At 48.0% G+C, this 23,628-nt stretch overlaps 1 protein-coding gene across 10 annotated transcripts in view; it reads left to right on the top strand.

Annotated features, from left to right (window-relative positions):
* Positions 1–23,628, top strand: part of foxj3 (forkhead box J3) — a 198,051-nt gene that overhangs the window by 91,928 nt on the left and 82,495 nt on the right. For all 10 annotated transcript variants that reach the window (XM_072478365.1, XM_072478366.1, XM_072478368.1 and 7 more), the window contains exon 3: positions 12,892–12,966. In XM_072478365.1, the coding sequence (XP_072334466.1) occupies positions 12,892–12,966 (75 nt within the window). The remainder of the gene's footprint in view (positions 1–12,891; positions 12,967–23,628) is intronic.

Raw genomic sequence — 23,628 nt, forward strand, 5'->3', positions numbered from 1 at the left:
TCAAAGTCTGCATGACCTCCACCATCCCCTCCATTGCGTCCGCCACGTACAGCAGCAGGTCGTTCGCGTATCGAGACACCCGATGCTCTTCTCCCCCGCGGACCACCACCCTCTATTTATTCGACTCCCTCAGTGATATGGCCAAGGGTTTGATCGCCAATGCAAACAACAGGGGGGACAGGGGACACCCCTGCCTCGTTCCTCGGTACAGCCGAAAGTACTCCGACCTCCGCTGGTTCGTCACCACACTTGCCACCGGGGCGCTGTAAAGGAGCTTAACCCAGCTAATAAACCCTCCCCCGAACCCAAACCTACGCAACACCTCCCAGAGGTACTCCCACTCTACTCGGTCAAAGGCCTTTTCCGCGTCCATGGCTGCCACTATCTCCGCCTCTCCCTCCTCCGATGGCATCATTATCACGTTTAAGAGCCACCGCACATTCGTATTTAATTGCCTGCCCTTTACAAATCCCGTCTGGTCCTCATGTATCACCCCCGGGACACAGTCCTCAATCCTCGTGGCAGCACTTTTGCCAATAGCTTAACGTCCACATTAAGGAGCGAAATCGGCCTGTACGATCCACATTGCAGTGGGTCCTTGTCTCGCTTCAGAATCAAGGAAATTGTCGCCTCCGACATTGTCGGGGGCAGGGACCCCTCCTCTCTTGCCTCGTTAAAGGTCCTCACTAGTCGCGGGGCCAACAGGTCCGCATACTTTCTATAGAACTCCACCGGGAACCCGTCCGGCCCCGGGGCCTTCCCCGCCTGCATGCTCCCCAAACCCTTACTCAGCTCCTCCAACCCAATTGGTGCCCCCAAACCAGCCACCTCTTGCTCCTCCACCCTCGGGAACCGCAGTTGGTCCAGGAATCTTCCCATCCACTCTTCTCCCCCTGGGGGCTGGGATCTATACAGCTCTTCATAGAAGGCCTTGAATACCTTGTTTATTTCCGTTGCACTCTGGGCCATGGCTCCCCCACCATCTTTTACTCCCCCTATTTCTCTCGCTGCCGCCCTCTTACGGAGCTGGTGTGCCAACATCCGACTGGCCTTTTCCCCGTACTCGTAGGTCGCCCCCTGCGCCTTCCTCCACTGTGCCTCCGCCTTCCCCGTGGTCAACAGGTCAAACTCCGTCTGGAGCCGTCGCCTTCCCCCAAGTAATCTTTCCTCCGGGGCCTCTGCGTATCTCCTGTCCACTCGCAAAATCTCCCCCACTAACCTCTCCCTTTCCCTGCCCTCTGCCTTCTCCCTATGAGCCCTGATGGAGATTAGCTCTCCCCTGATCGCCGCCTTCAACGCCTCCCATACCACCCCCACTCGCACCTCCCCGTTGTCGTTGGCCTCCAAGTACCTTTCAATACACCCCCTTACCATACCACACACCACCTCATCTGCCAACAGTCCCACATCCAACCGCCACAGTGGGCGTTGGTCCCTCTCCTCTCCCAGCCCCACTTCCACCCAGTGCGGGGCATGGTCCGAAACGGCTATGGCCGAATACTCCGTCCCCTCCACCCTCGGGATGAGCGCCCTGCCCAGCACAAAGAAGTCTATCCGGGAGTATGCTTTGTGCACGTGGGAGAAGGAAGAAAATTCCCTGGCCTGCGGTCTTGCAGACCTCAATGGGTCCACTCCCCCCATCTGGTCCATAAACCCCCTGAGCACCCTGGCCGCCGCTGGCCTCTTTCCCGTCCTTGATCTGGAGCGGTCTAGTGCTGGATCCAGCACTGTGTTAAATACCCTCCCATTATCAGTCCTCCTACCTCCAGGTCTGGGATGCGCCCCAACATGCGCTTCATAAATCCAGCATCATCCCAGTTCGGGGCGTCGCTGACTAGCCATCTCCTTTTCTGGGCCAGTCCCGTGTCTGCGTCCGTCTGGTCTGTTGACCAGGTATCTGCAGATAAGTTGGTACCACTGAACAAGCGTCTGGCCACAGTGGGTCTCTGAGGCAAGTCCTCAGAGGTTTCGGCAGAACGGGCGTGTGAGAAAAATTCTCCTGACGGACGAGCAACACTTAAACAAACATACAAACAACGTAAAACATCCTGCAGGTTCCATCAGGAAGGACAACACTTTTCACCAAGTGTCTCCTTTAAATCATCATGTGGACACCTCAGTTCTCTGTTGCGAACAGGGTCGCAAAGGGGTTGGCGGATTGGGGGTCTGACTGGGGGTCTGACTCGGGGTCGTCCCCTTCTCCCGGGTGCCAAATTCTGGAGTGAATTAATGTTGAGAGGGCTGCGTGGTGTGAGTTGGGGTTGCTCTCGACGTTGCGGACGAGTCTGTAGGAGTTGTCGCGGTGCCAATGGCGTTCGTCAAGTTGAGTGGGGATAAAGTCGGGGTCATCAGTGTGGTTCGGTGGTGTGGTTTGTTTAAGAAAGTGATGAGGAAGGGGTCACTGGAGTCGAACTCTGAGTCACTGGGTGTGGGACCAGGATAGTAGGGAGGCGTGCTGTGGCTGTCGTCAGAGTCACAGTCGCTGTCTCTGCTGCTGCAGTCTGTGGGCGTTCCGGGGCGGAGCGTAAAGTTTGTGGGTGGAGTCGGGGGCGAGTCCGTGTCTGGGCTGGACGTGGAGGGGGTTGGTGTGGTCACGTTGGCTGTGGGCGGGGTTTGGTCTGCTGCATCAAGCATGACGTGGTGGACATGGTTTGACTGTGCTCCATAAGCCTTTAGCTGGTTTATGTGAAACCACGCAGTCTTACCATTTTGGTATTTGATTTTATATACCGATGGGCTTACTTTATCCGTAATGGAGTACGGACCCGAGTATTTCGGAGACAGAAATGTGCTGGGGTTATACACCGACAACATCACTTGTTGTCCTATATTATACTCCGTTGCATGTACTGCCTTATCAAAACAGGCCTTGCTCTGTTTCTTTTTAATGCCCAATTTAACAGCGGCTGCTAACTGAGCCGTTTTAACATTTACAAGTAATTGTTCAACGGCTTTCTCATGGGTGAGGGCCGTAACTTCAGGGCTGGTCAGGTCTAAACCGAACAAGCACTCTGTCCCTTTCATGGGGCGTCCGGTCATGAGGGTGTGTGGGGTGAAACCTGTGGAGGTGGAAACAGTGTTACTCAAAAACATCAGCGCAAAGGGGAGGACAGAATCCCAAGTGGTGGTGTTCTGCTGGACCATTTTTCTAAGGGTGGTTTTTAGGGTCCGATTCATGCGCTCCACTATACCACTCGATTGAGGGTGGTACGCAATGTGAAATTTTTGGGTTATGCCAAATATCGTGAGGACGTTCTGCATGACCCGTCCCGTAAAGTGAGAACCTTGGTCCGATTCAATGCTGCGGGGGAGTCCCCATCTTGTAAAAATGTGGTGGGTTAGGATTTTGGCTGTGGTTTTCGCGGTGTTGGTGCGGGCTGGAAATGCTTCCACCCACTTTGTAAAAGTGTCTATGACCACCAGAACATATTTATAGCCATTCCTGCAAGGGGGCAATGGACCTATAAAATCGATCTGGAGGTTAGTCCAGGGGCCGTTAACGGGTCGGGTGTGGCTGAGATGTGCCTTTTTGGCATATCTATCTGGGTTGTTCTGAGCGCAGATGAAGCAATTCTCAATGTAATGGGATACATCCTCTTTGAGATTAGGAGGCCACCAACAAAGCCATTTGAGGTGGGCTGCGGTGGGTTCGATTCCCTGGTGTCCATGACCATCATGGAATAAACAGATTATTTGGTTCCTATCTTGCTCAGGAACTACATAAAGGGTGTCCTTTAGCACCACACCGTCATGTGTGGTTATTGTATTTCTGTACCTCTCGTATGAGGCTGGAAACTTCCCTTTCACGATTTCAGTGCGAGCGCTATCCTGCTTCTGGGCCTCTACTAGATCTTCGATCCTAGTCTGCGCGACCTGAACTGCACTCACTGGCGCACTCACTGGGGCACTCTCGGGGGGGCTTCCAAAAATACCCATGCGTGGATCCTGCCTTAGCCAGTGCGTCGGCTTTTACATTTCCGGGGGGGAGGAACAATGGTGGCTGCGGACTTTTATAATGCCAAAGGTCCAGTTCTTGGCTTTTTCCAAAATATGGCGGAGTAATGGGGCTGAGGGGAGGGGTTTCCCATCTGCGGAAACAAATCCTCTCGTTTCCCAGAGGGGCAGAAATTCAGTGAGGCTGTTGCACGCGTATAGACTGTCTGAATATATGTCTGCTGGGCTGGGGAAGGAATCTGGGTGCTCTACAATGTAAGTGATGGCCGCAAGCTCTGCTGCCTGCGCGCCTAAGTGCCCGGGTAATTTTAATGCGATTTCCTCGAGGGCGCGTCCCTGCGCGTCCTCCACATAAATCCCACAACCTGTTATGCGTTGCCCATCCAGGACTGTGGAAGATCCATCCACATAAATCCTAATGGGGTCACACGTGTCCGGGTGAGGGGGGCTTTGAGATGGAGTGGCTAGTTTTCTGGGGGGTGTTTTCGCGATAAAGGGGCCTGTATTATGGTGGGGCGAGATGATTTCACACTCATGGGGGGTTCCGGGGTACTGTAGATTGTCCGCTAAGTATGTGTGTGTTTTGGTCCGTTTGACTGTGATGTCCTGTCCTTGTAAGAGAAGGGTCCACCTAGCAGCGCGGATTTGGCTGACCGTACCGTCCTTAAGTCGTCCGTCTAGTAAAAGTTGGGTGGGGGTGTGCTCGGTCAAAATGGTGATGGGGTTCAGTCCGGTAATGTATGAGAAGTACTGGACTGCCCAGAAAACTGCGAGCAGGTGTCTCTCACAGGCTGAGAATCACAGCATCTAAAATTCGAGAGGCATAAGCCACGGGTCTTAGCTGGTCATGCCATTCCTGCAGGAGCACGGCTGAAAGGGTGCGGTCTGTGGTCGCTACCTCTATTGCGTAAGGGGAAAGCGGGTCGGGAACTTGTAGTGCGGGGGCGGCTATGAGCGCCTGTTTTAATGATTCCACAGCGTCCGTATGCTGCGGAAGCCACTCCCAGGGGGCTCCTTTCTTTAAGAGCTCTGAGAGGGGCACTGCCTTGCTGGCGAAACCGTCAATGTGGTTTCGGCAGTAGCCAACCAGTCCTAAAAACGACCGGAGGGCTGAAATGTTTTGGGGAGGGGGCAATTTAGCGATTGATTCAATTCTTTTGTGCTAGATCTCGCGTTTGCCATGTGTGATGATAGTACCCAAATATATCACCTTTTCTTCCAATATCTGGGCCTTTTTGGGGTTTACTTTACAGCCAATGGAATGTAGTAATTCCAGGAGTTCGGACAGAAGCTCAATGTGCTCTTCCTTCGTATCTGTCTGCAGTAGTAGATCGTCTACATACTGTACCAGACATTCGGGGCGAGAAAATTTCGCTAGTCCATTTGCCAGCTGTCGGTGGAAAATGGAGGGGGAGTTGTGGAAGCCTTGTGGCAGGCATGTCCACGTGTATTGCTGCGCTCTGAAAGTGAAGGCAAATTTATACTGGCACGCCTTTGCCAATGGAATGGACCAGAATCCATTACTGACGTCCAAAACCGTGAAATATCGGGCATGGAGTCCCTGTTTGAGCATGGTCTCGGGACTTGTTGCAACGGTGGGGGCTGCTACGGGGGTGACTTTATTGAGTTCCCAATAATCAATGGTCAAGCGCCATGATCCGTCGGGCTTCCTTACTGGCCAAATCGGGGCATTATTAGTTGAGGCTACCGATCTTAGGACGCCCTGCTCTAATAAACTTTCTATAACCTTAAGGATTTCTCCCTCTGCTTCTAGGGGGAATCCGTACTGCTTTTGGGGTCTAGGGTCCGGTCCTGTTATTTGTACGGAACCGGTCATCCGTCCACAGTCATGTTTGTGGGTTGCGAATGCTGCTCTGTTCTTTTGCAGGACTGCCCTAACCTGTCGGTCCGTGCTGAGTGTGGTGGGGTTGAACCAAAACTCACCTACTGCGCTAATTTTGTTCATATAATCCCCTATATTGAGCGTTGCGGGGGCTCTAGCGGATTTCGCCATCTTCCAGACACACTGGTTGACTGGATCGAAAGAGAGGTGATGAGAATTCATGAAGTCGATCCCCAAAATGTGCCCTGCTGTTGGGGGCAGGCCGACTAACACTACGGGGTGTTTTGTATTAATGGTTCCGATTTGGATGGGTACAGGGGTTGTGATATGTCCTTGTTGTGAGTGGCCTGTGAAGCTACTGAGGGTGATAGTGGCTGTGGTGGGCCACGTGTCCTTACCAAGGGTGGAGGAATTTAAGGTTGTGCGGGACCCTCCTGTGTCCCAGAGAAGCTCGATCGGCTGTCCCCTAACCTTTGCTGCGACTACGGGTCGTCCTAACCTATCCCAAAGGGTATCGTAGACCCAGCTGGGGGAGCCTGTACACCGTCAGTCCGTTCCGGTCAAGTCTGTCTGATCGGACTGGGCGCTAACGCTATGTATGGGTTCTGTTTTTTTCTTATTGATAGTGCCTGTCTGTTGGGCTCTCTGTGGCTTTTTAGGGCCATTGCATTCTTTGGCAAAATGTCCCAATTGTCCGCAATTGTAGCATTCTTGCGGTTTTGCTGGGGGGCTGCTCTTTTCCTCGTTTACCCAGGCGGGGTTGTGAAGAGTGGTTCTTACTGCCTGCACGTCTGCGGCGGCTTGTTTTTCCTCAGGGGTTCTAGCTGCGGGTTTACTGTGAGCCGCTTGTTCCCAAACGTGGGACAATCTTTTGACCACCCACTTCTCATTATGAGCCTCCTCCGAGGGGTCATAATTACTACAGGCATTCTGTCCTGCTTCCGTGGCATGGGAGATAAGGGTGCGGGTCCATTTGGCCATATTGTCTGCGGACAAATGGGCACGGTCTACGTTTCAGAAAACTACTTCAAAGTGAATCCACAAGCGTCCTGCGAACGCTGTGGGGTGTTCAGACTTTTTCTGTCTGCACTTATTTAGACCGTCTACGGGGTCGCCCCGGTTATACCCGATCGCATCCAGGATCGCGGTATGCATTTCTGCAAGGGTGCCTCCTCCTACTTTCTGTGGGTCGGGAAGGGCTGCTGCGACCGATGGGTCTAAACTGAGGACTGTGAGCTTTACCTGCTCTTTCTCATCCAGGCCGTACATGGTCGCCTGGTGTTTGATGGTGGCAAAGAAATGGTGTGGGTCTGAAGCGGGGAGGAACGGTGTGATTTTAGCACACGCGTCCCGTAATTGGGTCACTGTGAGGGGGGTGGAATATAAGACTTCCACCTTGTCTGCTGTGGCTGTGCGGTGGGTTGTTACAGGGTTCATGGGAGCCTGTATTACCTGCTGTGTGGGGGGTGGGGGTGCTCTCCTCCTTTGGGGCTTTCCCTGCGCACGTGTTCCCCGAACATACCTCTGCGCTGTCTCTTGCAGTTCTTCCCAATCAGGGACGTCTTCCTGTTCTAAACTTTCCCCAAAGGTGTCTTGGAATCCCTTTTGGACAGAAAGCATTGCTTGCAGGTCAGCAATTTGCTTTCGGCACTTCGCATGGTCTAAGGTACTCTGCCTTTGTTCCGTGGTTGCAGCGTGGAGCGCTCTCAAGGCTGCCTTGAGATCACTACATTGCTTCTGTAGCGTCTCCACCTGCTTCTCTGTCTCTTCTTAACCAGGACGGCACGCTGCGTGTCCTGATAAGCCTTCTCGTACTGGGATTGAAAACTGCTTAAATGCGCCAGACAAGACTGGCGACCCCGTTTGGCGTCAGCCACCTCTTCGTCCTTGGCTTCTAATTGCCTTTTCAATTCCAGGTTCTCTTTTTCCATCTCGCATACGTCGATTTTACTCATACGATGTATGCCTTCTATTTCTTTTCGGAGATTCCGGACGACCTCCTCTGTGCCTCGCAATTGTGCCATGCAGGACACGATTGCCATCGGCTTGCACGCTTTCGCTAAGCTTTTCTTATGGATTTCACTCGTTCTCCCACCAAGCATGTCCTATACATCCGGGTCCTGAGTCGTCATTATTACAGAAACCGCTCCACACGGGCCATCCTTTGCCCTGTAGAAATTTGCGAATTTCCACTTCCCAAATGGGACACTGTCCCACTTTAATGCTGCTGATCGGTGCGACCGCAAATTCTTCGGGGTTCATGAGGCGTTGCATTGCCTGCATGGCCACCTCTCTTACCTGCTCGCTACGTTCAAATTTGGAACAGGGGGCTAAGGTGGTGTCGTAGATACGGGAACGGCTTGCGCTAATTTCCGAAAATGCAGACTTCCGACAGTTTTGACGCAACAAAAATCTATCAGTTTTACCTTATAACCCTGTTAGTTACGCATGCATACACACACTTCCGAATTGTGAATCATTAACCAGAAGCGCTTGAACACTTGTGGGTTTTTTTTTCCGTTTCCGATTGGATTCTATTCAAATTTCTGGGGTTCTCCCGGAGTGGTTTTCCACTTCTATGTCGGGTCCCGGCGGAGTCGCCAATTATGTTGCTCATTTTAGCCTTAGTTTATTAGCTCTGATTATGTCACCTATGCTCACGAGTCGCCAGGTATCTTTCTGATACCGCCACGTGGTTCAAGCTCAAGTTATGATTAATAAGTCAGCACACCGCTTAGTAAGATTGAAATCAACGGTCATTTATTATATACAACAATTAATGCTTACACAATAATCCTACTATCTATATCGAAACCTACCACTACTGGCCAATACTTAACTTTCGGAAGGGCCCACCAGGTCAGGGAAACGAATGGCTTATCGAATTGGATCTGGCCTGCGGGATTCAAAAAGGCTGATACGGGTCGATGGCTAGGAATCTCTATTGGGTAGCGATCGCTGGAGTCAAACTTACGGTTCTTTGCTGAAGGTTCTTGCGAAGGCTGCGAGCAGGTGAAGGGAGAGAGAGCGAGATCTGAACTTGGCCCCTCACTTTATAGGGCCCAGGGGCTTCCTGCCTCTCGGGGCGGCCCTTGACCCTGAGTCCCAAGTGATTGGGAACAAGTACAATCACTGGGTTCGATATGTCCAATAACGGGACGATTCCTCGATCGGGGGGTGGTCGTTCACCTGTCTTTGTTTCGGCCACTGCAGGCGTCGACAGGTCTGGCCCGGCATTCAATTGCTAATATGTTGCAATTGTTCCCGGGGATAGCCGATTAAACTGCAGATGTCTGGGTTGATGTGCTGCTAATAGTCTTGAGTATCGATCTGGGCCGACTTCCCCAGAGCCGAATACGCTATTCTGTCTGCAGTTGTCCGTTTGTGTCCTGTTGGCTGCTTTTCCCATCAGCCTTTTCAGTTCGCCATTTTAAATCGGGTTTTGGCCAAATTAATAGGGAATCAGCCATTTTAGGTGGCTGCAATATATTATTGGAGATGCTGTCTTTGGGTGAGATGTTAAACCAAGACTCTATATTTGCCTGTTCAAATCAATAGCTGGGAACTGTCCTGGCCAACATTACTCCCTCAATCAGAGCAACCAAATCAGTTTACCTGATCATTAATTTCCTGTCGGTGGGACCCCTCTATGTCCAACTGGCTGGCATAACCACTGCGCTTCAGGAATAATTTATTGGGTGTGTTAATGTTATTATGAGGATGTGGTAATGAGCTAAATAAGTAAATTATTTCTTTATAATAGATAGTAATTTGCTATAGATTAAGAAAATTGGAATGGTTGGCGGAATGCAAGTTATGCTTATGTGGGGCATTGCCAAGAAATACATGCAATAACTCCGTAGGTTTATTGGCATTTGGCATCACTTCTTTCAAAGCTAAAGTTCTTATTTCAAAAGCATTAAAATGTTATCCTCCCATATCTTTGAAATAATTGTGGTTTCCCCCTTTAAAAACAATCGCAACTGGCAAGGAGGGTGTATGGCGCAAACCTTGTAATGGGGGTGCTGTTCATGATGGTTCAATACAATCATGAAAACTTCAGGATGTCTGTCTCTGCCTCAGCCAGTGACTTAATGACCAAGGGCCATACACAACACTGAAAACATCTCCCACCCACAGAGTTGTGATTGCCTTTAATAATAGTGTTTGAGTTCTATTTACCCCTTCCCATTTTCTTTCGGGTCTTGACTGCTGCTGAGGAACAGGCCTACAGATGCCAGTTATCCTCTAACCACTCAGTCAGATTGCCATTCTTCGTGTGTGCATCTTTGGCAATTTGAGGCATTGCACAATTTTTCTGCCCTCCATTTTTGCATAATAATTCTAGCAGGTGCTACTATTTAATATCCTAGACAAATGTACTCAGCTGTTGAGAACCCATTGCCATATAAATTTGTTTTAATTGTATTTTTAAACTATCGATCCTGACCCAAGCCAACATGAACATTGCTGACTGCACCCGACCTTCAGCACAGGAATTCCCTGACCTAAGCTGACACTAATCTCACCGACCGCATCCCGACCTTTAGCATGGGATGTCTCATTGTTTGCCTGCACTGTTTACCTTATGAACCATTTCCTGCAAGCAAAATTGCAGACAGTGCTACAGGTGGGAACTTATTACAGGTATTCTGTATTTATTCTTCAGTGATGCATCTTGCTTTTCTGGGCATTTTATTTACTTTAGACAATAGTTGGCTTAGGCTATTTTAATATAAGTAAGTTTAGTTATAGCTAGCCTAGGTTTAGGCTATTTTAATAAAAGTATAGGCGATATCTGAAAACCAAAATTATCTGAAATCCAAAGTAATAATCTTTATTAATCTTTATTATTATTGTCAAAAGTAGGTTTACATTAACACTGCAATGAAGTTACTGTGAAAATCCCCAATTCGCCACACTCCGGCGCCTGTTTCGGGTACACTGAGGGAGAGTTCAGAATGTCCAATTCACCTAACAGCACATCTTTAGGGACTTGTGGGAGGAAACCGGAGCACCCGGAGGAAACCCACGCAGACACGGGGAGAACGTGCAGACTCCACGTAGACAGTGACCCAAGCCGGGGCCCTGGCACTGTGAAGCAACAGTGCTAATCACTGTGCTACCATGCCGCCCTAATCGACCCCAAGGGTTTGGGATAATGGATATTCAACCTATACTTCCTTTTCTAAAAATATGGTACAGTACCGCTTTATTAACATTGGTATGAAACTTCCTTCTTGTCCTTGTGCATGTCAGCTGAATCCCTGCCCTTCACTAATAATCACTATTACATACCTTTGATTGGATTAATTTCCATCAACCAAATGGTTCTGTAATGATGCACTAGAAAGGACATGACCTTTACACTCTCATTGTGTTTTTCTCTGTGCCTCATACGTCACTGTAACTTGTGTAACAGCTTTAAAATTGTAATCCAGTGTAATTAAATTTGTAACATTTATGCTTGCCTATTGCCTTGTCCCATATATCACTATGGTGACCATGTTGCTTTGATCCTGCAAAGGAAAACACCAGTTACCATAAAATGCTAGTTGAAGGAGAGGATTTGAACTTTGTCGTCATCTTTCATCCAAACCATCTGTCTGCTACCATACACTATGCTGCAGGAAGAGAGTTTAGGTCTTTAATATTAAACAGTTTATGCCGAGTTCCTGCCTGTCAACTGAAAAGTTTTCCCCAAACTTGAAGGGTCATTAATCCTGCTGTATGCATGTTACCATGTATTCACAAATGACTTTGGAGCTAAATTTGATGGTCATCTACTTTCTTAAATTATCTCAGAATAGTGCCTATGTCTGTGCGGCCTGCATTATGGCCACTGCAGCACGGTGGCACTGCTGTCTCACAGCGCCGGGAACCCAGGTTCGATTCCGACCTCGGGTGACTGTCTGCTTGGAGTTTGCACGTTCTCTCCGTGCTTGCGGGTGCTCCAGTTTCCTCCTACAGTGCAAAGATGTGCAGGTTAGGTGGATTGGCCATGTTATATTGCCCCTTATTGTCCAAATGTTAGGTGGGATTACAGGGATAGGACAGGGGAGTGGGCTTAGGTAGGCTGCTCTTTCAGAGGGTCGATGCAAACTCAATGGGCCGAATTACCACCTCAATTGTAGGGATTCTATGATTGGATTTGACTTGGGTTTCACAGTCGTATATGCAAAAAAAGAATTCCATCCTTTGAGATACTGAATAAAGTTAGTAATACAACAGGATGTAAATGGTTTTGCTTCCAGTTGTATAGTTAGTCAGACTTGGCTGTCGTGACACTTATAGATAAGTAGCTTCTCAACTGTGCACAGCGAGGAAAAATGGTATTTACATAAGGTAACAGAAGATCCCTGTGGAATTATACATTTACCAGTTCAGCCACCAGGGAATTCTCCTCAACTATGGTTAGAACTATGTAAATTGTTTGAGAATTCAATGGACCAGGACCCAGTTGTTTTACTTTTAAGACTTTGGATTGAATCCAACCTTGGCTCATAAAAAGACTGATGCAACATACTGCTGATGCTGAGAGTCCAAAATTAAAGCAGAAAATGTTCAAGTAGATCAGGCTGCATCGGATGGTGAGAGAAATATTTCTGCTTGGTGACCAAAACGACCTTTGATAACTCTTTCTCTCCATGGTTGCTACCTGACCTGCTGTAAGGTTAGTTTCCTTTTTCATTTACCTATTTCAAGATTATGTGAATTTAGTTTGGGCAAACCACAGATGAGAAATTGACAATAATTTGATAACCATGGACATTCATTTAACAGTATACATGACAATGTACCAAGAAATTTGTCCCACTTGATGCATTTGTTTTAAAAATTAAGCTGGGCTTTATTCCAAATACTCTTTGGCTTAAATACAACACATTTGTCTTCTGTTTCCAGGAAATAACCAGTTAGGAAACCTTCTAATAAGTCCAAGGACAAAGCAGCCATTCTGACACTGCTCGTGAACAGTGACTTCTTGCATCAATATTTTTGCTGTTCGGAATATTGCATTTGTTACTGCAAAATTTGCTTATGATTGTCATTTGATATTTAATTCTTTTAACATTGATCTCTGTGTTTTCTTCCAGAATTCCATTCGACACAACTTATCGTTAAACAAATGTTTCCTGAAAGTGCCTCGGTCCAAGGATGACCCAGGCAAAGTAGGTGCACGCTTATTTTATTTTGCTGCATGCCGTGACATTGTACTTGGAAACTAATGTAGAGTGAAAAATAAGCAAGTGTATTTTGAACTTAAAAGATGTGTGCTGCAAATAGCCGCCAGTTTCAAAATTCTCACCGATGTGATGGCCACTTATGACAGCCCAGTTAAACAGTCTGCACCTTGGACTGCTCCATTATTGGCCTTTTAGGACTTCATATCAGACGGTTGGATTGATTGACAGACATTTTCCCACCCATGGTTACTTGTATTCACTTTAGCTGAGAATATATCATGTTTGAAAGGACCGTGACAGGGCAGTTATGGTATGAACCCGGTGCAGCATTTCTACTTAGGCTGACAGTGACATTGCAATTGTTGAACTCGTACCCAATCTGTTTGAGTTCTGTCATTATATAATTTTTAAAAAGCATTGAGATTGATTCAGGAAACTACAGATTTATGCTAATTTAAGTTTGTGGACGAACCTGTAGGCAAACATCAGCATCCACTGGTGGGTCATGCTCTATAATAGACTCCGCCATTTTTTTTCTTTTATGTAATGACCTGTACATGTACTTAACCTCTAACCTGCGTGCATCTCTCCTGGGTATGTCTCAGTTCTTATTTTCTTATTTCCCTACATATGATTCTTTAGTTCAGTTCAGTATGCTCTTTTTTCCTCCATATAACTTAACTGCAACAAGTTGCATTTATATAGCATTTATATAACAAGGTCAACTATGTGCGGGTCCACAAGAGAGAGGTGAAATCCTAAATGAATATTTCTCATTGGTATTTACTGTTGAGAAAGGCATGCATGTTGGCGAACTTGGGGAAATAAATAGTGATGTTTTTTTTAAATTTGGACTGCCCACTTATTATTTTTCCAATTAAGGGGCAATTTAGCGTGGCCAATCCACCTAACCTGCATAAATAGTAATGTCTTGATTTTAAAAATATATATATATATATATATTTATTAAAGTTTTTTAACACAATTTTTCACCCTTACAAACAATAACCCCCCCCCCCCCCGGTAACAAAATAACAAGAAATCGCACAGAGCAAGATATATACATGGTAAAATGATATGTTTACATAGCTTTGTACACTGGCTCTCTCCCGCACGTGCCAGTTTCCCCAACCCTTCATGTTATCTCTTGCTCATCCACCCTCCCAGGCAATACCCCATTCTCTTCTTCCCCCCCAGGTTGCTGCTGCTTCCGACCTTCCTCTAACGCTCCGCGAGATAGTCTAGGAACGGTTGCCACCGCCTGTAGAACCCCTGCGCAGACCCTCTCAAAGACAAATCTTCTCCAGCTTTATGAACCCAGCCATGTCGTTTATCCAGGCCTCCACGCTGGGGAGGGCTTCGCCTCCTTCCACATTAGCAAGATCCTTCACCGGGCTACTAGGGACGCAAAGGCCAGAATGCCGGCCTTTTTCGCCTCCTGCACTCCCGGCTCGTCCACTAATCCAAATATTGCTAGCCCCCAGCTTGGCTTGACCCGGACTTTCACCACCTGAGATATTGCTCCTGCCACTCCTCTCCAGAACCCCTCCAGTGTCGGGCATGACCAAAACATATAGACATGGTTCGCCGGGCTCCCTGAGCACCTTCCACATCTGTCCTCCACCCCAAAGAACCTACTCAACCTCGCCCCCGTCAAGTGCGCTCTGTGAACCACCTTAAATTGTATCAGGCTGAGCCTGGCACATGAGGAGGAGGAATTAACCCTACCTAGGGCATCAGCCCACAGCCCTTCCTCAATCTCCTCCCCCAGCTCCTCCCATTTACCCTTCAGCTCCTCTACCAGCGCTTCCCCCTCTTCTTTCATCTCCTGGTGTATTGCCGACACCTTGCCCTCCCCGACCCATACACCCGAGATCACCCTGTCTTGAATTTCTTGTACCGGGAGGAACGGGAATTCCCTCACCTGTCGCCTCACAAACGCCCTCACCTGCATATATCTAAAGGCATTTCCCGGGGGTATCTCGAACTTCTCCAGTGACCCATGACTCGCAAACGTCCCGTCAATGAACAGGTCCCCCATTCTTTTAATCCCCGCCCGATGCCAGCTCTGAAACCCCCGTCCATCTTCCCCGGGACAAACCGGTGGTTACCCCTGATCGGGGACCACACCGAGGTTCCCATTGCACCTCTGTGCCGTCTCCACTGGCCCCAGATCCTTAGCGTTGCCGCCACCACTGGGCTCGTGGTGTACCTTGTCGGCAGAGCGGCAGCAGTGCCGTCACCAACGCCCCCAGGCTCATTCCTTTACAGGACGCCATCTCCATCCTCTTCCATGCCGCCCCCTCTCCCTCCATCACCCACTTGCGGATCATCGCCACATTTGCTGCCCAGTAGTAGCTCCCTAGGTTTGGCAGCGCCAACCCTCCTCGGTCCCTACTGCATTCCAGGAACCCTCTCCTTACCCTCGGGGTCCTATTCGCCCACACAAACCCCATTATACTCCTACCTACTCTCTTAAAAAAGGCCTTGGTGATCACGATGGGAAGGCACTGAAACACAAACAGAAACCTCGGAAGGACCACCATTTTGACCGGATCAAAGAAATCGTCGCTTCCGACATTGTCGGGGGCAGGGACCCCTCCTCTCTTGCCTCATTAAAGGTCCTCACTAGTAGCGGGGCCAACAGGTCCACATACTTTCTGTAGAACTCCACCGGGAACCCGCCCCGGTCCCGGGGCCTTACCCGCCTGCATACTCCCCAAACCCTTGCTCAGCTCCTCCAACCCAATTGGTGCCCCCAAACCAGCCACCTCTTGCTCCTCCACCCTCGGGAATCTCAGTTGGTCTAGGAATCGTCTCATCCCCTCTTCCCCCGCTGGGATCTGTACAGCTCCTCATAGAAGGCCTTGAATACCTTGTTTATTTTCGTCGCCCCCCGAACCGTGGCTCCCCTTCCATCTTTGACTCCCCCTATTTCCCTCGCTGCCATCCTCTTACAGAGCTGGTGTGCCAGCATCCGACTAGCCTTTTCCCCATACTCGTAGGTCGCCCCCTGCGCCTTCCTCCCCTGTGCCTCCGCCTTCCCTGTGGTCAACAGGTCAAACTCCGTCTGGAGCCGTCGTCTTTCCCCAAGTAATCTCTCTACCGGGGCCTCTGCGTATCTCCTGTCCACTCTCAAAATCTCCCCCACTAACCTCTCCCTTTCCATGCCCTCTGTCTTCTCCCTATGAGCCCTGATGGAGATTAGCTCTCCCCTGATCACCGCCTTCAACGCCTCCCATACCACCCCCACCCGCACCTCCCCGTTGTCGTTGGCCTCCAAGTACCTTTCGATGCACCCCCTCACCTTCCCCCACACCACCTCATCTGCCAGCAGTCCCACATCCAGCCGCCAGAGCGGGCGTTGGTCCCTCTCCTCTCCCAGCTCCAGTTCCACCCAGTGCGGGGCGTGATCCGAAATGGCTATGGCCGAATACTCCGTCCTCTCCACCCTCGGGATGAGCGCCCTGCCCAGAACAAAAAAATCTATCCGGGAGTAGGCTTTGTGCACATTGGAGAAAAAAGAAAATTCCCTGGCCTGCGGCCTTGCAAACCTCCATGGGTCCACTCCCCCCATCTGATCCATAAACCCCCTAAGCACCTTGGCCGCCGCCGGCCTCTTTCCAATCCTTGATCTGGAGCGGTCCAGTGCTGGGTCCAACACTGTATCGAAGTCCCCTCCCATTATCGGGCCTCCTACCTCCAGGTCCGGAATGCGCCCCAACATGCGCTTCATGAATCCAGCATCCCATATCACGCCCGTAAGTCAGCTGACACCTGCTGACCCCGGCTTCCCCCACCGTCCCCTTGACCTCCCTGTGTGGGAGTGTCCCAATCAGTATGCGTTCCTCCGTTCCTCTTCCCACCTTTCTTCCCTCACGCGGGAAAACCCCCGCGCTATCCAAAGCCTGCCCCGCCCCCTCTGGCGCAGCTCCTGTCGCGGCCTTGTCTCTCCCCCCCAGCCCATGTAATATTTCCTGTGCGTGATTGACTCCCTATATACAACAACCATCACACATCAAACCTCAAACATCCCCCCCACCCTCACAAACCCTCAGTTAGAGTCCAACTTTTCGGTTTGTATGAAGGTTCACGCCTCTTCCGGCGTTTCAAAATAATAGTGTTGGTCCTTGTATGTGACCCACAGTCGCGCTGGCTGCAGCATTCCAAATCTCACTCTTTTCCGGTGCAACACCACTTTGGCCCGGTTGAAACCCGCTCTCTGCTTTGCAACCTCCGTACTCCAGTCCGGGTATATTAGGATCTCTGCATTGTCCCACTTACTGCTCCACTCCTTCTTGGCCCATTTCAGGACCCTCTCTCTGTCCGTGAACCGGTTAAATCTCACCACCATCGCCCTTGGCGGCTCATTTGCCTTGGGCCTCCTCGCCAGCACCCGGTGTGCCCCGTCCAGCTCCAGCGACCTCGAAGGGGCCTCCGCGCCCATCATCGCCCCGAGCATCGTGCTCGCGTATGCCCCGGCATCGGCCCCCTCCACTCCTTCAGGGAGACCCAGGATCCGCAGATTCTTTCTCCTCGACCTGTTCTCCAGGTCTTCAAGTCTTCCCGCCCACCTCTTGTGTAGCGCCTCGTGCTGCTCCACTCTCACCGCCAGACCCAAGATCTCGTCCTCATTCTCACTGACTCTTTTCTGTACCTCCTGGATCTTTACCTCGTGGGCCTTCTGGGTCATCCCTAGTCCTTCAATTGCCGACAGCATAGGCGCCAGCATCTCCTTCCGCAGCTCCTCGAAGCAGCGCTTGATGAACTCCTGCAGCTCCGGCCCGCACTCCGCGTTGTCCCCGGCCGCCACCATTTTGTTTTTTCTTCCCTCGCTTCTCCCGCTGCTCCAATGCCGCTTTTTTGGCCGTTTCACTTCTGGTCCGGTCCATAAAAGTTGGAGGGGGACCTCTCTCTTCCCTTCCCCATGGGTTGTCTTCGAAAAAAATTCCGTTGGGGCTCCTTTAACGAGCCCGAAAGTCCGTGATAGCGGGAGCTGCCGAATCGTGCGGCTTTGCTCTGCATAGCCGCAACCGGAACAGTGATGTCTTGATGAATGTACATATTGCAGGGAAGGAGGTGCTGGAAATCTTAGAGCATATTAAGGTAGATAAATCCCCGGGACCTGGTGAAATATATCCCAGGATGTTGTGGGAGGCAAGGGAGGAAATTGCTGGGCCTCTAGCAGTGATATTTGAATCGTCGATAGCCACAGGTGAAATGCCTGAGATTGGAGGGTAGCAAATGTTGTGCCTTTGTTTAAGAAGGGCTGCAGGGAAAAGTCTGGGAACTACAGATGGGTGAGCCTAACGTCTGTGGTGGGTAAGTTGTTGGAAGGTATTCTGAGAGGCAGGATCTACAGGCATTTAGAGAAGCAAGGACTGATTAGGGACAGTCAGCATGGCTTTGTGAGTGGAAATTCATGTCTCACGAATTTGATTGAGTTGTTTGAAAGAGTAACCAAGAAGGTAGGTGAGGGCTGTGCAGTCAGTGTTGTCTACATGGACTTTAGCAAGGCCTTTGACAAGGTACCACACGGTAGGTTTTTGCATAAGGTTAAATCTCACGGGATCCAGGATGAGCTAGCTAATTGGATACAAAATTGGCTTGACGACAGTAGGCAAAGGGTGGTTGTAAAGGGTTGTTTTTCAAACTGGAGGCCTGTGACCAGCGGTGTGCCTCTCATTAGTGCTGGGTCCACTGTTATTTGTTATTTATATTAACGATTTGGATGAGAATTTAGGAGGCATGGTTAGTAAGTTTACAGATGACACCAAGATTGGTAGCATAGTGGACAGTGAAGAGGGTTATCTCGGATTGCAATGGGATCTTGATCAATTGGGCCAGTGGGCTGATGAATGGCAGATGGAGTTCAATTTGAATAAAAGTGAGGTAATGCATTTTGATAGATCGAATCGGGTCAGGACCTACTCAGGGTGTTGGGGAGAGTTATAGAACAAAGAAATCTAGGAGTACAGGTTCATAGCTCATTGAAAATGGAGTCACAGGTGGACAGGGTGGTGAAGAAGGCATTCGGCATGCTTGGCTTCATTGGTCAGAACATTGAATACAGGAGTTGGGACATCTTGCTGAAGTTGTACAAGACATTAGTATGGCCACACTCGGAATACTGTGTACAGTTCTGGTCACCCTATTATAGCAAGGATATTATTAAACTAGAAAGAGTGCAGAAAAGATTTACTTAGATGCTACCAGGATTTGATGGTTTGAATTATGAGGAGAGGCTGGATCGACTGGGACTATTTTCCCTGGAACATAGGAGGCTTAGGAGTGATCTTATAGAGGTTTATAAAATAATGAGGGGCATAGATCAGATAGATAGTCAACATCTTTTCCCAAAGGTAAGGGTGTCTAAAACTACAGGGCAAAGGTTTAAGGTGAGAGGGGAGAGATTGTCCAGAGGGGCATTTTTTTTCCACAGAAGGTGGTGAGTGTCTGGAATGAGCTGCCAGAGGCAGTGGTAGAGGTGGCTACAATTTTGTCTTTTAAAAAGCATTTAGACAGTTATATGGGGAAGATGATATATGCCAAATGTGGGCAATTAGGACTAACATAGTGGTAAAAACTAGGCGGCATGGACAGGTTGGGCCAAAGGGCCTGCTTTCATGCTGTGAACCTCTTATGACCAGAATTGAACCTGGGTCCCTAACGCTGTGAGGCAGCAGTACTAACCACTGTGCCACCGTGCTGCCCCAAGAAGTTTCTAATATAGGCTCCGAGTACTGTCGAAGTTGCTCCTTTCACAGCATGAAAGCAGAAAACAGTTTTCTTCAGTTGGCTTTGACTTAATGGTACACTCGGACCTAGAGGGTCAAGGATTCAAACCTCACTCCAGTACCTAAGTACCAAATCCTGTAGTGCTGAAGCAATGCGGCGCTGTCAGAGGCCAAGTTAGTTGAGAAATTAAACAGATGAGGCCCATTTGCGTCTTCAGTTGGGTGTAAAAGATTTCATTAAGAAATTTTTTTTTTAGAGTACCCAATTATTTTTTTCCAATTAAGGGGCAATTTAGCGTGGCCAATCCACCTAACCTGTCCATCTTTTGGTTGTGGGTGTGAAACCTACGCAGACATGGGGAGAATGTGCAAACTCCACATGGACAGTGACCCAGGGCTGTGATTCTAACCCGGATCGTCAGCGCCGCAGTCCCAGTGCTAACCACTGTGCCGCATGCCGCCCCTGTAAAAGTTTTCATAGCATTATTTGAATAAATGCAGGCATGTTTGCTGATACCTTGGCCAATGTGACATCTTGGCTAACAGCATTGAAAACAAGGTCTGCTCATTTATCTCATTGCTACTTTTGGGATCTTGCTGTGTGCACATTAGCTGTCTCATTTCCCTACATTACAACAGTGCCTGCACTTTAGAAATATTCGATTGGCTGTGAAGTATTTTGGGACGTGCTGATGTCATGAAGGACACTTCATAAATATAATTCCCTCTTCCTTCCCTTACTCCTCACGTTCATGTCTTTCTTTGGCCAGGGTTGAATGAATGAGCTAAATGGGAGCTTTTCACCAAAAAGATGTTTGGAGGAGAAGAGTTTTGGGAGTATCTGAGCCAGTTGCACCACCTCATTTGTAGGGCTGCTGCTGACGTTTCAGCTGTCAATAACAGCAGGACTGTAAGGGATGTGTTTTCAAATTGATGTCCAAGGATTCTAAATTGTTTGACTTGGTAATCAGATTCTCGATAGTGAGATTAAGTATTTAATTTCCGAGCTTTATTAAAATACCTGTCTATAGGGCGTCCCCGCGTTTAGTCTGTATTTCTAAGAGGTCTGTGGGAGTGTTGTCAGTACTTGCAGAGTGTGACTGGGGATCTCTTTATTTGATTTAGACATCTGGCAGTGTATTTGTGTTTGTGGAGAAGAAAATTTGAAAACAACTGTTATGTAAGGTTTTTGTACCAATAAAGGTTGAGATCTGAATAAACATGATTCTATTGAGCGTGTACATAGGAATTTTCATTCATAAATTAATACCTTCTGGCCCCAGTCCATTTAAATAGACTTAATTTGGACTTGAAACCCAATTATATTGTATTATGCGAGGACGTGCTTTCATTAGAAGCTGAGTTCAGTCTTAAATGTTTGTTGTATTACCTGAAAAGTTTATTTTTAGGCATAGGGAACGTTTCTTGGCTCTCACTCATGCCCATAATTTTGGGCAGAGTTCCTTTCCAACATGTTATAATTTGCTGCTGAGCCAAATTTAGGATGGAGCAAAAGCTTTTAATCCTGTTCATTACATTTGTTCTCATTCTATTGACTTGGCTTCAATTTAAGCTATGCTTCACAATTGTAAGCGTAGGTGCGTTTGAGGATACAATTAATTTACCATGGGCCTCTTGGATTTGGCTCCTTACAGATTACTATTGTTAACAATTCTACAATAGATCTGGCACTTGGGGCAAATGCTATCAGGTTAGGACTCTGCTGTTGGTCCATGCCCTTTTTGGCAGATGGTAATGTTTTCCTGTTGCTATCCAGAGTCTTGTGTCTGACGCAATATGTCTGCCATTACTAAGGGAGCAAACTCATTGTGTTTGTTTTAAGAAATTTGTGTTATCATCAAGGTGGAGAATCTCAGTGCCGGGAGTTGGAATAATTCCATTTCAATGCAACTATAATTAGCAACATGCACTCACAGAACCGGTACCACACAATTACATGCAGAGTAAAGATACCTGTGGTTTTCCAACACTGTGACTCAACCCCAATCTCCGAATAGCACCTCCTACAAATTTTTTCCATACATGTCACCTTTGATTGAGATTCTCAATTAGTGCCAAATTGGTTTTGTTCACTAGGAGCATTCAATCTCAAGTTGAAATTGTCTAAATTTGCTTCAAAGTGGAGAGTTCCTCATCTTTAGGAGGTGGTGTCAGGCAGGTCATGTGACCAGTTGTGGCTTAAATGTTTTCCTAGATTGAGAGGGCATTGGTGATGCAGGTGCCTTTGACCAGGTTGAATCAGACGATGCCAGACCTTTGCCGGTGTTGGGACTAGTTCCTTGACTTTGAGATTGAAAACTGAGAAGAATCATAGAATGGACGTGGGGGCCATTTAGCCGTTGTGTCTGTAACCACTCTGTGAAGGAGGGTAGCAACCTGGAAGTGCAGCCGTGGCTCAGTTGGCAGCACCTTCACTTATGAGCAAAGGTTGTGGATTCACATCCCAGTTCAGGGCTCAAGACAGCCATTCCAATGCAATACTAAGGGAGCGCTGCACTGTTGGATGTGCAGGCTTTTGGATGAGCCATTAAACCTCATCTACCTACTCGGGTGGATGTAAAATATCCCATGGCACTATTGAATTGCTGTTTGTGGGATTGGGATATGCACAAATTGCCTGCTCTATTTCTCACATTAGAACTGTAACTGCACTTCACAAGTTTTTAATTGGCTGTGGAGCAGGTCCAATGGTCGTGCAAGGTGCTGTCCAGTCCATTTCCACTGCCTTTTCTATCTACCTTGTTCAACGTTTTTCAAATATTTTACTGCTTTTCTTAAAAATTATTACAAATTTTGTTTTCATCAGTGTTTTTAGTAGGGCAATTCATGTACCAACACCCCCTGCATAAAATAAATATCCATACCATTTTTTAGTGAGCTTCATTTTATACCCCATTACAACTTGCAGCCTAGTGTAAATAGATTTTCTCCTATTCGCTATATCAAATTTTGAACAGCTCATTCAAATCTCCTAACTTTCTCTGGTCTAGTAAAAGAGCCTCTCGGAGCGAAAGCCTTTCCCTTGGTATCATCTGATTACATCTCTTCCATGGATTTGCCAGTGTTTTAAAAGTGGATACAAACTGCAGACTAACTATTACGATCCCAGACCAGACCCAACAGGGTTACTGGGCAGAAACCCCAATATTTTATTTTAATTTTGTAAGACTGAGAAGAAAGGATACCTTACTCCATGAGTGATTTCACAAATAAATAAGAATATGGTATATTAAAACAAACTTTATTCCTAACACCGTATAAAATATCTTTAACATCACACCAGAAAATAACTTCCAATTACCCCTTAAGTAATGGTAATCAATGTAGTAAGAAGTCTTAAAACACCAGGTTAAAGTCCAACAGGTTTGTTTCGAATCACTAGCTTTCGGAGCACTGCTCTTTCCTCAGGTGAATCATTCAAATACCTAAAATACAATATATCTGAAATTCCTACATTCATCACATAACCAACCTCATTTGGTATTTGGTGCAGTAAGGGTTAAAAGCATGGGTTAGTGTATTTATTAATAAAGCCTGTTTATAAAGCACGTGCATTTATAAAGTACGTTTAAAGACCACCAGTCTTAAATCACATTACAGCCAGTTAAGCACTTTTTGAGGTGTAGTCACTGGTAATGTAGGAAACTCGGCACAGCAAGCTCTCTCAAAAACTTCCAAAAACAGCAATGTGATAATCATAGAATGGCTACAACACAGAAGGAGGCCATTTGCCTGTCATTTCTTTGTTGGCTTTCTGGAAGAGCAATCACCTGGACCCACTCCCCTGTTTTTTCTTATAGCCCTGCAAATCTTTTCACTTTTAATAATTATCCAGCTCTCTTTTGGATGCCTCAATTGAACCTTCCTCCACCACACTTTGAGGCTGGGC

The sequence above is a fragment of the Scyliorhinus torazame genome, chromosome 16 (genome assembly GCF_047496885.1).
Source record: "Scyliorhinus torazame isolate Kashiwa2021f chromosome 16, sScyTor2.1, whole genome shotgun sequence".
Lineage (NCBI taxonomy): Eukaryota > Metazoa > Chordata > Chondrichthyes > Carcharhiniformes > Scyliorhinidae > Scyliorhinus > Scyliorhinus torazame.